Source organism: Macaca mulatta, chromosome 14, assembly GCF_049350105.2.
Source record: "Macaca mulatta isolate MMU2019108-1 chromosome 14, T2T-MMU8v2.0, whole genome shotgun sequence".
Lineage (NCBI taxonomy): Eukaryota > Metazoa > Chordata > Mammalia > Primates > Cercopithecidae > Macaca > Macaca mulatta.
In genome coordinates this window covers 11,372,599-11,386,138 of record NC_133419.1, presented here as the reverse complement: position 1 = coordinate 11,386,138, position 13,540 = coordinate 11,372,599, and the positions used below count along the sequence as shown (strand labels likewise).

At 51.0% G+C, this 13,540-nt stretch overlaps 3 protein-coding genes across 6 annotated transcripts in view; 1 reads left to right on the top strand and 2 right to left on the bottom strand.

The window, feature by feature from the left end:
- Positions 1 to 13,540, top strand: part of TAF6L (TATA-box binding protein associated factor 6 like) — a 180,559-nt gene that overhangs the window by 66,025 nt on the left and 100,994 nt on the right. The gene's annotated exons all lie outside the window — the stretch shown is intronic.
- UBXN1 (UBX domain protein 1) lies at positions 1,005 to 3,572 on the bottom strand. 3 transcript variants are annotated; one of them, XM_015113962.3, is made up of 9 exons: positions 3,364 to 3,572; positions 3,189 to 3,242; positions 2,994 to 3,100; positions 2,839 to 2,908; positions 2,422 to 2,613; positions 2,276 to 2,327; positions 2,013 to 2,129; positions 1,311 to 1,503; positions 1,005 to 1,143 (listed from the first exon to the last, which is right to left on the bottom strand). In XM_015113962.3, exons 1-9 carry the CDS (start codon positions 3,420 to 3,422, stop codon positions 1,094 to 1,096), a joined length of 894 nt encoding a protein of 297 aa, XP_014969448.1. In that variant the 5' UTR covers positions 3,423 to 3,572; the 3' UTR covers positions 1,005 to 1,093. The 3 variants fall into 3 exon arrangements, with proteins under 3 accessions (XP_014969448.1, XP_077818708.1, XP_014969447.1); XM_015113961.3 differs by lacking the exon at positions 1,005 to 1,143 and having other exon boundaries at positions 1,222 to 1,503; XM_077962582.1 differs by lacking the exons at positions 2,839 to 2,908; positions 2,994 to 3,100.
- On the bottom strand, positions 10,260 to 13,362 carry LRRN4CL (LRRN4 C-terminal like). 2 transcript variants are annotated; one of them, XM_077961337.1, is made up of 2 exons: positions 12,842 to 13,046; positions 10,260 to 12,051 (listed from the first exon to the last, which is right to left on the bottom strand). In XM_077961337.1, exons 1-2 carry the CDS (start codon positions 12,909 to 12,911, stop codon positions 11,330 to 11,332), a joined length of 792 nt encoding a protein of 263 aa, XP_077817463.1. In that variant the 5' UTR covers positions 12,912 to 13,046; the 3' UTR covers positions 10,260 to 11,329.

Genomic DNA, 13,540 nt, shown 5'->3' with positions numbered 1-13,540 from the left:
CAAAGTGCTCTAGAAATTGTCAGTGGTGGCTGGGCACGGCGGCTCACACCTATAATCCTAGCACTTTGGGAGGCCGAGGCGGGTAGATCACCTGAGGTCAGGAGTTTGAAACCAGTTTGGCCATCATGGTGAAACCCCGTCTCTACTAAAAATACAAAAAATTAGCTGGGCATGGTGGTGCGTACCTATAATCCCAGATACTTGGGAGGCTGAGGCAGGAGAATCCCTTGAACTCAGGAAGTGGTTTGATACCGTACCACTGCACTCCAGCCTGGGTGACTGAGCAGGACTCCATTTCAAAAAAAAAAAAATTCTCAAATTCTCAGTGGTTTACATGAAGTGGCCATGGGTGTCTGGAGCACCCCGAAGCTGTATCAAAGTTGTACCCATTTCCAAACATTTTTAAAATGAAAAGGCACTCTTCTGGCTGGGCGCGGTGGCTCATGCCTGTAATCCCAGCACTTTGGGAGGCTGAGGCGGGCAGATCACAAGGTCAGGAGATCGAGACCATCCTGGCTAACATGGTGAAACCCCATCTCTACTAAAAATACAAAAAATTAGCTGGGTGTGGTGGTGGGCACCTGTAGTCCCACCTACTCGGGAGGCTAAGGCAGGAGAATGGCGCGAACCTGGGAGGCGGAGCTTGCAGTGAGCCGAGATGGCGCCACTGACTCCAGCCTGGCCCACAGAGCAAGATTCTGTCTCAAAAAAAAGGCACTCTTGTGTTCTCAATAAATAAATAAATAAAAAAGCAGCAGCAGTTGGGCTTTTATGTTCCGTCTTACCATAGGAGTAAAAGGTGCCATCCATTGTACTCTCCACTCCTTTTAGCACCTCTCCTCCTCAACTTCCCCAGCAGTTAATCAGACCCAGAGATTAGAAACAAGTGTCTTTGTTGGAAACTAAAGATGAGGAAGAGGGTCTGCTGCAAATGTGTTCCCTTTTAGCCTCTTCCTCTGCCTTGGTTTTTTCCCTCCCAGCCATTCAGGAAGGAGTCAGGCACGTACAGAACTCAGGGTCTATTTATTAGGAAGGAGATGTCAGTGCTTATCAAAGATGAAGGGGTCACAGAGGGACGATGGGACAAAGGCCCTCAGCTGGGACATTTCTTGGCCACAATGAGAACAGCAGAAGGCACGAGTCCTAAAAATGGAAGAAAACAGGCTTGAACCACAAGGATACTTGGTTTTTGCTCCCAAAATTCCTGGCCTTGCACCATGTTCACAAAACCCCTTCTCTTTGCATCCCTCCTTTTCCCAAGCATGCCTCCCTACTCCCCCAAGTCCTGGTTTCTAGTCTTGCAGCCATACCCAGCTCCTGCAGAGGCCGCTCCATGTCAGCTTCTGAGAAGGCCCGTCTGGGGAAGCCACTGAGCAACTGCACAGGGTCCTGGCCTCCTCCTGGTTCCTCCCCACGGTGGAGCTCCACATAGAGCCTCACGGCTGCCAGCTGTTCCCGGGCCCGGAACGTCTGGGTCAGTGAGGTCCCATCTGGCAGCCTGACCTAAAGGGCAAGGGAGATACTCAGTATTGTGGGCATCAAAACTCAATGAGGTGCCCAAGTAAGGCAAAGAGCTAAAGCTGGCCCCTCCTTCTTAGATTGAACCAGCACAACTACTATTTAAAGCACCAAATGAACAGCCACTTAGGCTCTGCTTTACTAAGTGTGGATGAGAGACTCCCAGCTCCCTCACAACCTAAGAAAGACAAGCGTAAGATTATATAAAAGAATCTGGATAAATACCACATCACCAGATAGCTGCATAATAAATCAAATAAAAACATGAACAAGTAAAAGGGTAACTGCTGAGTGAGAGGGACGTATGGGTTTAAATATGACTGGGGCAGATGAAATTTGATACCTTTCCCAAGAGTAGATAGGATTTCAAAAGTCATTTACAAAGAAGGGAGAGATTTGGCAAACGGCACATTAACTGAAAAAAGCTCTGAAATGGGAACCTTAACAGGCAACAAAGGGGTCCCAGGAGGAAGATAGGAATCAGAATCAAGTACCTGTATGCGACACTGGTCATACTCCCGCTTGGTGGGAGGCTCCTGGCTGGGAGAAGAGGGAACAGGACCTGGCTCTGGTGCCGGTGGGGGTGGCTGAGAGCCCACACTGCCACCATACTAAAGGGCAAAGCAAAACACTCAATCAGGTACTCACCCACCCTCAGGTGAAACACATCATGTAAGCCCAAGATTTCCCTCTGAAGCTGGAAAAGATTTACTAACCTGCCCACTCCATTACCCGTGGCGTCTTCTCAATCACCTACCTTCTTGGCTCTCTCTGCTTTGTCCCTCTCGATCTTTTCTCTAACTCTTTGTCTGGAATGTAGACAAGAGGAAATTAGGTCAGACATCAACAAAGCAAATCTTGATTTCTTTCTCATCTGCTATCCATCATCTCGATTGCCTAGACCTGGCTGCTAACTCCTCGGCCTTTTCCCTCCGCCTCTCCTCTGCAGCCCGGCGCATCTCATCTTCCTGTAGCCGCTGTCGTGCTGCTGACAACTCTTGCCCTTGTCTCCTGCGCTGCCGTTCGCGTTCCAGTGCCTCCCGTTCCTCTCTCTCTTCACGCTCCCGCTGCTTCTGAGCCACCAGCTCCAACATCCTGTGTTGCCAAGAGAAAACAGCTCAAGAGAAATGGACAGAGTGAGAAGGTGCAAAGTTTACCATAAACAAAATTAGGCGACATATATCCCAAAGTAGATTAAAGAAAAGGAAAAGAAAATGCCAAGAAAGAGGAAATGTGGAAAGGTCAAGGTTCTTTGACCAGATGTGTACCGGGGCGAGGTGGAAGACGACCCTCAGAGATGTGAGGCTGTTCTTACTGTACCTCTTAGTCTGTTCCTGTCTTTCCTCTTCACTCAAAATGGGTTTGCCTTCTCCGGCAGCAGAACCAGATCCTACAAACAAACAATTGGTATTATTATCCCTTCAGATTCTCCTCGGACCCTCCTGAATAATCACACGGTGTCCCTCAGTCAGGACCTTCAAGGCCGCCTTGCTCTGAGGAAGTGGGCTCCCGTCCCAGGACATGTCCAAGGGGGGTCTCTAGAGGCTCGTCTACATCGGGGTCGTCTTCGTGCTCCATCAGCCTGGCAGGGAAAGTCGGCGGGGAGGTTAGTTCTGAGGCTGCCCCTTCCGCTAGCCCCCAATTCTCCGCCACCCAAGACGAGCGCTCACCAGTCCATCGCAGCCTCGATGCCCTGGTTCCCTGTGAGGGCCAGAGCCTTCTCCCTGGGGGCAGAAACACCATGAATAGCGCCCACGAGCCATGGTGACCGTCAGGCTGGCGCAAAGGCCAGGACAGGTCCGCGGCCCCCCACCCCCGCAGGCCGGGGTTGGGGAACTCCCTTACGCGCGTCCCCTGGGGAAGCCCATCTCGATGAGACTCTCAAGGGCCGTCAGCTCCGCCATGGCGCCGACACCGCCGCTTCCGCGGGGACCTGGTGTGTGACGAGAAGGAGGGCGGGAAGGGTCAGCGCGAGGCAACCCGCCCTCGACGCCCGCGGACGGGCGCTCGCTCTCTCACCCGGCTCTATAGCAGCCAGGGACACCGACGAGAAGAAAGCCGAGGGGAAGCGGAAGTACCGGATCTGTTTGGGTCACGTGGGGGCGGACGTCGACGGGTGCCGCTGAGAACCAGAAAACTTCTGGCCTTGCTGCCAGGACTTTGTGGGCGGGAACAGGGAGGCAACCCACCAAGCCAAGGCTCCGGGCTGCTGTGGGGAAGAAAGCTGGTGCGGCTCTGAAACCCGTGGGCGGAATGAAGCCAGTTCCCGGAACTTCATCCTGCCTCACCCTCCTTAGAAATTGGAAGGAATATAGTCCCTTAGCGCAACGCTTTGGGAAGTTCTTTGGCAATGTTTGCCAGGAGCCGAAGAAATGTACTTGCTCTTTGGTCCGCTCATTCTCTCTGGGGAATTGAGCCATCCTCTGCCTGACTGCCAAAGGGATCTTTGCAAAACACAATGATGTAATCCTGTCCTCACCTCCCTGCTTAAAACTCCGTGACACTTCCACCATCTAGGACAACTTACTCTTTTTTTTTTTTTTTTTTTTTTGAGATGGAGTTTCACTCTTGTTGCCCAGGCTGGAGTGCAGTAGCGCAATGGCGCGATCTCGGCTCACTGCAGCCTCCGCCTCCCGGGTTCAAGCAATTCTCCTGTCTCAGCCTCCCGGATAGCTGAAATAACAGGCGCCCACCACGACGCCCAGCTAATTTTTTTTTTTTTTTTTGAGAGGGAGTCTCGCTCTGTCGCCCAGGCTGGAGTGCGGTGGCGCAATCTCGGCTCACTGCAACCTCCGCCTCCTGGGTGCATGCGATTCTCCTGCCACAGCCTCCTGAGTAGCTGGGATTTCAGGTGCCTGCTACCATGCCCAGCTAATTTTTGTATTTTCAGTAGAGACAGGGTTTCACCATGTTGGTCAGGCTGGTCTTGAACTCCTGACCTCAAGTGATCCGTCTGCCTCGGCCTCCCAAAGTGCTGGGATTACAGGCGTGAGCCAAAGAGGCTAACTATTTTTGTATTTTTAATAGAGATAGGGTTTCTCCATGTTGGTCAGGCTGTTCTCCAACTCCTGACCTCAAGTGATCTGCCTGTCTCGGCCTCCCAAAGTGCTGGGATTACGAGCATGAGCCACCACGCCCAGCTGTTTTTGTTTTTGAGACAGGATCTGGCTCTGTCGCCCAGGCTGGAGTGCAGTGGTGCAATCTTGGCTCACTGCAACCCCATCCTCCTGGGCTCAAGCTATCCTCCCACCTCAGCCTCCCAAGTAGCTGGGACTACAGGCACATGCCACCACACCTGGCTCATTTTTCTTTTCTTTTCTCTCTCTCTCTTTTCTTTTTTTTTTTTTTTTGAGACAAAATCTCACTGTGTAGCCCAGGCTGGAGTGCAGGGGCACAATCTCAGCTCACTGCAACCTCGGCCCGCCCTGAGTTCAAGCGATTCTCCTGCCTCAGCCTCCCGAGTAGCTGGGATTACAGGTGCCTGCCACCGCGCCTGGCTAATTTTCATAGTTTTAGTAGAGACGGGGTTTCACCATCTTTCCCAGACTTGTCTTGAACTCCTGACCTCATGATCCAACCACCTCGGCCTCCCAGAGTGCTGGGATTACAGGTATGAGCCACTTCACCCAGCCTAATTTTTCTAGTTTTTGTAGAGACAGGGTTTCGCCAGATTGGCCAGTCTGGTCTCCAACTCCTGAGCTCAAGAGATCCACCTGCCTCGCCCTCCCAAAGTACTAGGATTAAAGGCATGAGCTACCATACTCAGCCATCTAGGACAATTTAAATGCTAGTAGTCTGACTTCCTTCTGCCCCTACCCCGGCTTTTTTTGGGGGCAGGGGGGTTAGAGCCCCCTCTCAAGTGGAGATCACAATAGCACCTACCTTGGTGCCTGGGAAGGCAGAGTATGTAAATGCTGGTTGTTTTTGTTCAGTTTCATTGCCCACCACTTGAGGGTAAGCTGTGCATATTGCAAACCAGACTTCACCCTCCTCTTGGCCTGAGCACCAACCAGTCTCTCTGCCTAGGATGTCCTGTCTCTCCACTTAGTAAACTAACTCCCAGGAGTTTTTCAGGATTCAGGGTTTGCCTTCTAAGAAAAGCCTGCTTTGACCACTGCTCTCTGCCTTCTAGCTACAGTATTTAACCCATTAAGCATTTATCCTGGCTGCTGTGAGTCATTGTTGATTACTTTGTGCTCCACTTCACTTTGTGTGTGTGTGAGACATGGTCTCACTTTGTCGCCCAGGCTACAGTGCAGTGGTGGGATCTCGGCTCACTGCAACCTTTGCCTCCCAAGCTCAAGTAATTCTCATGCCTCTGCCTCCCGAGTAGCTGGGATTATAAGCACCCACCACCATGCCTGGCTAATTTTTGTATTTTTTAGTAGAGAGGGGTTTCATCATGTTGGCCAGGCTAATCTTGAACTCCTCACCTCAGGTGATCTACCTACTTCACCTCAGGTGATCTACCTGTTTGGCTGGACACGCCTGTAATCCCAGCACCTTGGGAGGCTGAGGTGGGCAGATAACGAGGTCAGGAGTTCAAGACCATCCTGGCTAACATGGTGAAACCCCATCTCTACTAAAAATACAAAAAATTAGCCAGGCGTAGTGGCACACACCTGTAGTCCCAGCTACTTGGGAGGCTGAGGCAGGAGAATCACTTGAACCCGGGAGGCAAGTTTGCAGTGAACTGAGATTGTGCCACTGCACTCCAGCCTGGCAACAGAGTGACAGGCTGTCTCAAAAAATAAAAGGAAAAGTGGTTTTTCTTTTTGAGACAAGGTCTGGCTTTATTGCCCAGGCTGGAGAGTGGTGGCACAATCTTGGTTCACTGCAACCTCCTTCTCCCAGGCTCAAGCCATCCTTTCACCTCAGCCTCCCAAGTAGCATGTACCATGCCTGGCTAACTTTTGTATTTTTATTATAGTAGAGGTAGGGTTCCGCCATGTTGCCCAGGCTGGTCTCAAGCTTGCGAGCTCAAGCCATCCCCGTCTTGGCCTTCCCAAGTGCTGGAATTACAGGCGTGAGCCACGATGCCCAGCCAAGATGAGATAATTTACCTAAAGTCGCAAAGTAAATAACAAAGCTAGGATTCAACCCAAGGCAGTGTGTGTTCTCTAAACCACTATGTATGTTGCCTCTCCACGGTGCAGTGACAAACATAGGCTTTATTTTTTTATTTTATTTATTTAATTTATTTTTTGAGACAGAGTCTCCATCTCAGAAAATGAAATAAATAAATAGTAATAATAATGATATAATATGACCTCTCATTATTTGTAAATAAATGAACGCTAAGGAAGGCCAGGCACGGTGGCTCATGCCTGTAATCCCAGCACTTTGGGAGGCAAAGATGGGCGGATCACGAGGTCAGGAGATTGAGACCATCCTGGCTAACACGGTGACACCTCGTCTCTACTGAAAATACAAAAAATTAGCTAGATGGCCGGGCGCGGTGGCTCAAGCCTGTAATCCCAGCACTTTGGGAGGCCGAGACGGGCAGATCACTAGGTCAGGAGATCGAGACCATCCTGGCTAACACGGTGAAACCCCGTCTCTACTAAAAAATACAAAAAACTAGCCGGGCGAGGTGGCGGGCGCCTGTAGTCCCAGCTACTCGGGAGGCTGAGGCAGGAGAATGGCGTAAACCCGGGAGGCGGAGCTTGCAGTGAGCTGAGATCCGGCCACTGCACTCCAGCCTGGGCGACAGAGCGAGACTCCGTCTCAAAAAAAAAAAAAAAAAAAAAAAAAAATTAGCTAGGCCTGGTGGCGGGCACCTGTAGTCCCAGCTACTCGGGAGGCTGAGGCAGGAGAATGGCGTGAACCCAGGAGGTGGAGCTTGCAGTGAGTAGAGCTTGCAGTGTCGCTCCAGCCCTGGGCGACAGAGCGAGAGTCCGTCTCAAAAAAAAAATAATAATAATTAATTAATTAATTAATGCTGAGGAAATACAGGAATCAAGTGAAAGGCACAGGGACAAAAGAGAAAAAAAAGAAAAACTAAAAATAAAAGGCACAGGTTATTCGCTGAAGTGTTATAACAAGTGTATTCTGGATAATATATGTATTCTTTTATTTTTTTATTTTTTTTAATTTTTTTTGAGATGGAGTCTCGCTGTGTCGCCCAGGCTGGAGTGCAGTGGCAGGATCTCAGCTCACTGCAAGCTCCGCCTCCTGGGTTTACGCCATTCTCCTGCCTCAGCCTCCGGAGTAGCTGGAACTACAGGCGCTCGCCACCTCGCCCGGCTAGTTTTTTGTATTTTTTTAGTAGAGACGGGGTTTCACCATGTTAGCCAGGATGGTCTCGATCTACTGACCTCGTGATCCGCCCATCTCAGCCTCCCAAAGTGCTGGGATTACAGGCTTGAGCCACCGCGCCCAGCCAAATGTATTCTTTTTTTTTGTTTGTTTTTAAAGACGGAATCTCACTCATTGCCGAAGCTGGAGTGCAGTGGCACAATCTTGGCTCACTGCAACCTCTGCCCCCCGGGTTCAAGCGATTCTTCTGCCTCAGCCTCCCGAGTAGCTGGGATTACAGGCGCCCGCCACCACACCCAGGTATTTTTTGTATTTTTAGTAGAAATGAGGTTTCACCATGTTGGCCAGGCTGGTCTCGAACACCTGACCTCAAGTGATCCGCCCACCTTGGCCTCCCAAAGTCCTGGGATTACAGGTGTAAGCCACCAAGCCCAGCCAGGATAACATAGTATTCTAAATTTATTATGGAGGTTCTATAATGAATAATTTTCTTTTTTTTTCGAGATGGAGTCTCACTCCGTAGCCCAGGCTGGAGTGCAGTGGCATGGTGTTGGCTCACTGCAACCTCCGCCTTCTGGGTTCAAGCAATTAGTCTCAGCCTCCCAAGTAGCTGGGGACTATAGGCACCTGCCACCACGCCCGGCTAATTTTTGTATTTTAGTAGAGATGGGGTTTCATCTTGTTGGTCAGGCTGGTTTCTAACTCCTGACCTCAGGTGATCCAGCCGCTTCAGCCTCCCAAAGTGCTGGGTTACAGGCATGAGCCACTGTGCCTGGCCTTTTTCTTTTCTTTTTTTTTTTTTTGAGACACAGTTTCACACTTGTTGGCCAGGCTGGAGTGCAATAGTGTGATCTAGGCTCACTGAAACTTCCGCCTTCCGGGTTCAAGCGATTCTCCTGCCTCAGCCTCCCGAGTAGCTGGGATTTTAGGCATGCACCACCACGCCCAGCTAATTTTGTATTTTTAGTAGAGACGGGGTTTCTCCATGTTGGTCAGGCTTATCTTGAGCTCCCGACCTCAGGTGATCCGCCCGCCTCATCCTCCCAAAGTGCTGGGATTACAGGCATGAACCACTGCACCCGTCCTGATTTTTAAATTTTTTGTAGAGTTAAGGTTTTGATATTTAGCCCAAGCTAGTTTTGAACCCCTGGTCTCAAGCCATCCTCTTGTCTTAGCCTCCCAAAGTGTTAGGTACAGGCATACATGCCTTATGCCTTATGTGTTACTTTTTTTTTTTTTTTTGAGACGGAGTCTCGCTACACCGCCCAGGCTGGAGTGCAGTGGCATGATCTCAGCTCACTGCAGCGTCCACCTCCCAGGTTCAAACGATTCTCCTGCCTCAGCTTCCTGAGTAGCTGGGATTACAGGCGCGCGCCACCAAGCCCGGCTGATTTTTTGTATTTTTAGTAGAGACAGGGTTTCACCATGTTAGCGAGGATGGTCTCCATCTCCTGACCTCGTGATCCGCCCACCTCAGCCTCCCAAAGTGCTGGGATTACAGGTGTGAGCCACTGCACCCAGCCCATGTGTTACTTTTATAATTAGAAAAAATTATAATGGCCTGTAATCCCAGCACTTTGGGAGGCGACGCGGGGGGGAGGGTGAATCATTTGAGCCCAGGAGTTCAAGTCCAGCCTGGGCAAAATAGTGAGACCCCTCCCCCCGTCTCTATAAAATATACACACACACACACACATATATATATATATATAACTTAAAAAGGTGTAATATCCACACAGGCTGGGCGTGGTGGCTCAAGCCTGTAATCCCAGCACTTTGGGAGGCCAAGGCGGGCGGATCACGAGGTCAGGAGATCAAGACCATCCTGGCTAACATCCTGGTGAAACCCCGTCTCTACTAAAAAAATACAAAAAACTAGCCGGGCGTGGTGGCGGGTGCCTGTAGTTCCAGCTACTCGGGAGGCTGAGGCAGGAGAATGACGTAAACCCGGGAGGCGTAGCTTGCAGTGAGCTGAGATCAGCCACTGCACTCCAGCCTGGGTGACAGAGCGAGACTCCATCTCAAAAAATAAATAAATAAATGAATAAAATAATAATAATATCCACACAGGTGAGGATTATACTGTGTAGTAACACAAAACAGACTTCTGCATTCATTTAATTAAAAAAAAATTCAAGGCCAGGCGCGGTGGCTCAGGCCTGTAATTCCAACACTTTGGCAGTCTAAGGCGGGCAGATCACGAGGTCAAGAGATCGAGATCATCCTGGCCAACATGGTGAAACCCTGACTCTCCTAAAAAAAAAAAAAATACGAAAATCGGCTGGGCATGGTGGTGTGCACCTGTAGTCCCAGCTACTTGGGAGACTGAGGCAGGAGAATGGGTTGAACCCGGGAGGCAGAACTTGCAGTGAGCCGAGACCGTGCCACTGCACTCCAGCCTGGGCGACAGAAGTATGTATACTATTCTGAAAAGTGGGTGTGTGGACAGTGATTTGAAAATAATCGTAAACAATAAACATTACTTCCTTTTAAAGATCCTTTAATGTTTTTACAGTGGATATGCAATAAATACAAATGGAGGGAAAAAAGGGATGAGAAATTCCTTGATATTACTGTCATTTTTGTTTTGTTCTACCTAGCAAGAATATAAATTTATTCTCAGAATCCCACTGAAGACACTCATTGACAGAGCCGTTTTGAGGGTGCATGATATGGATCAACTAACTACAAGCAATGGGCCAGTGACCTGATTTGTAAGGCCCACGGACTAAGAATGATTTTACATCTTTAAAGAAGGGGGTCTGCCTGGGCACCATGGCTCACGCCTGTAATCCCAGCACTTTGGGAGGCCAAGGTGGGTGGAGTACCTGAGGTCAGGAGTTTGAGACCAGGCTGACCAACATGGTGAAAACCCATCTCTACTAAAAAAACACAATAATTAGCCGGGCATGGTCGTGGGCACCTGTAACCCCAACTACTTAGGATGCTGAGACGGGAGAATCACTTGAACCTAGGAGGTGGAGGTTGCAGTGAACCGACATATATCGTGTCATTGCAATCCACCCTGTGTAACAGAGGGAGACTTCTTCTCAAAAAACAAAACAAAACAAAACAAAACACAAGGGCGTCTGGCTGTGTTGCCCTGGCTGGACTGGACTCAAACTCCTGGGCTCAAGAGATCCTCCCATTTCAGCTTCCGGAGTAGCTGCTACTCTAGGTTCGCATTACTATGTCGGGTGGTTTTTCCTTTATAAATGGTTACAAAGGTCATATAAATACCCACATAATATTCTCCATTTTATCCTCTTAAACCGCAAAGGTTACATTATTTACTATCTGACCGTTAAAAAAAAAAAATTGGGGGCCCCTTTCTATTCTTTCCCAGACCTCAGCCAGGAAACAGCACCAAGTCCCGGACCTAAACAAGCGCTCAGCCCAGAGAACCATGACTCTGCTGTGGCTCTAGAGCCTGGGGCTGGCTCCCAGCTCACCGTCCAACCCTCCCTGGAGGCAGCGGGTTCCCCTCTTTCCAGGAGCCGGGCTGAACGCCGCAGGTGGGGCTGGCTGTGCCCGAGATGCCCCCAGGCCCCTTTCAGAGCGCCCCTGCTGCTCGGGCGACGGCTCGGCGCGGGCAGCCCCAGCGATCGCGTAGGCAGAAGTGCCACACCAGGGCGGCACAGCTCAGCAGGGCCAGGGCCGTGCCCACCCCGACGGCGGCGTGGACCAGAGTGCGGGGGTTGGGCGGCACTGCAAAGCGGCTGCAAGGCCCGAAGGCAGGGATGTCGGCCCCCTCGAGGCCCTCTCTTCCAGCCTCAGGCACGCGGCTTGCCCCAGCCTCGTTAGCGGCCACCACGCAAACGACATAAACGCCCCCTGGCTTCAGCCCCTTCAGTTCGGCTCTGCGGACCGTAGCGTTCAGCGAGGGCCCCTTCTGCGCAGCCTCGCTGCCGTCCCAAAGCAGCAGCCAGTAGTGGAGGACCGGGGAGAAGGGGGCACACCAGTGGACCACTGCGCGGCCCTCTTCGGCCACAATGCTCACTTCTCCCATGCGCGGCGGGTCGGGCGGCTGGGCAGGGCTGGAGAGTCCTGGGCACAGGCAGGCCGCCGGCCCGGCCCTCTGTAGCTCCTTACAGGGCACCTGCAGGTGTCGGCAGTGGTCGTAGTCGCAGGGGACAGCCGGCAAAGGCGGCCACGCCGTCTCAGTCTCATCTTCTTCCTCTTCTTCAAAGTCTTGAGGGGCCAAGGGCTGAGCTCTGGGAACCAAGAAGGTCACGGCCAGGAGCCACAGAAGGCAGGGAGAGCCCAGCATGGAGACTGGAAGGGAAGGGGTGGTTAGATAAAGCCTGTTCAGCCCGAAAGCCTGCCATGTCCTCTGTCTGGACAGGAAAATGCAACGGGGGACCAGAAGAGGAAAGAGGTTGGAATGAGGCAGACACACTTATTTGTCAACCAACTTCTGAGTCCAGGCTATGTGCTTGGTTTTAGACAAAAAAGAAAACATGGTCTGACACGTGAGACAGATGCATGATCAGCATGTGTTAAGTATTAGAAACAGTTAATAAAGTGCTGGGGGAGAGGAGGAAATGATTTACTTAGCCCAGGGAAGAACGGTAGGATATTTGCTAGCTGCCACCCAGAGAAAAGATCTAAGCCAAACAAGTAACAAAGCTGGGAATGCCTATAATCCCAACACTTTGGGGAGGTCAAGGCAAGAGGATTGCTTCAGGCCAGGATTCCAAAACAGCTGGGGCAACACAGACCCCATCTCTACAAAAAAAAAGTATTTAAAAATTAAGTATTAAAAAATTAAAAAATATTAAAAATATAGTCCACATGCACATGGTCCCAGCTACTCAGGAGGATCACTTGAGCCCAGGAGTTCAAGGCTGCAGTGAACCATGATCACCCCACAGCACTCCAGCCTGGGTGACAGAGTGAGACCTCAACTCAACAAAAACATGTATCTGTCAGTGACACAGGCAAAAACTCAGAAATGAGACAGAAGTGAGAAAACAGAACAGTAGAGAGAAATATTGTAAGCACAGCCGCATTTTTTTTAAACAAAAGAGAAAAAAATAGGGACGCTGGAATCCTCCTTCCCCACCTGCTATCTGTGCAAATCCTGTCCAAGGAGTCCTGGCCCCTGCCTGCCCTCCTCCTCCTCTCTGGCCCATAGCAGCTCCTCACCAGTGGGTAGGCCTTGATGCAGCGGGAATCCACCAGCCGATGTCTGTGGGTGTTAAGCTGAGGGATCCCCAAGATCTCAGGCTGTGCTGTCAGGTTGTATCTTCAACTTCAATGCTGTTTGGCTGGAAGCTTTTATAACCTTCGACTGTGATGTCATCACCTAGCTCCCCTCCTCCTCCCCCCACCTCCCCGGTGATTGCCAAAAAAGAGGGCTGCTCCCTTCAGAGGGACTGAGTCACGGGGCCAGGGATCGGGAAAACCACATGCAATGGTTTCAGCTGGAGCCCAGGATGCCTGGGTTCTGGAGGGGAATGGAATGTGGAAAGCAGCCAGGCGCTTAGAATCCGAAGGCTGAAGTCATACGAAGGGATGGGGAGGGGAACAGGAGGCGGCCACCTGGCTGGTATTAGAGGAAAACAGCTGCGAACAGCACGGGCCCGAGCTGCAAAATGCTGTTTTGGTAAAAATCATACCACATCCATGGCAGTCATTTCCTGTCTTCTGCCTCCCAATGGACAGAGAAAGGGAGGAAGGGAGGGGTATAGAGGGGGCCAGAATGATGTCTCCCAGCTCTCCAGACCTGCCCTACACCAGCCCCCTCCCCTGGGGGAGATGA

Bases quoted from the DNA above. Each gene is read 5' to 3' on its own strand.
- LRRN4CL (XM_077961337.1), bottom strand. From the start codon at position 12,911: ATGGGCCAGAGAGGAGGAGGAGGGCAGGCAGGGGCCAGGACTCCTTGG. The intron at 12,052-12,841 runs GTGGGGAAGGAG...CTTCCCTTCCAG, and splicing joins AGGATTTGCACAGATAGCAG to TCTCCATGCTGGGCTCTCCC.
- UBXN1 (XM_015113961.3), bottom strand. From the start codon at position 3,422: ATGGCGGAGCTGACGGCCCTTGAGAGTCTCATCGAGATGGGCTTCCCC. The intron at 2,328-2,421 runs GTCTAGGCAATC...TCTACATTCCAG, and splicing joins GCCGAGGAGTTAGCAGCCAG to ACAAAGAGTTAGAGAAAAGA. The intron at 2,130-2,275 runs GTAGGTGATTGA...TTTGCCCTTTAG, and splicing joins AAGCAGAGAGAGCCAAGAAG to TATGGTGGCAGTGTGGGCTC.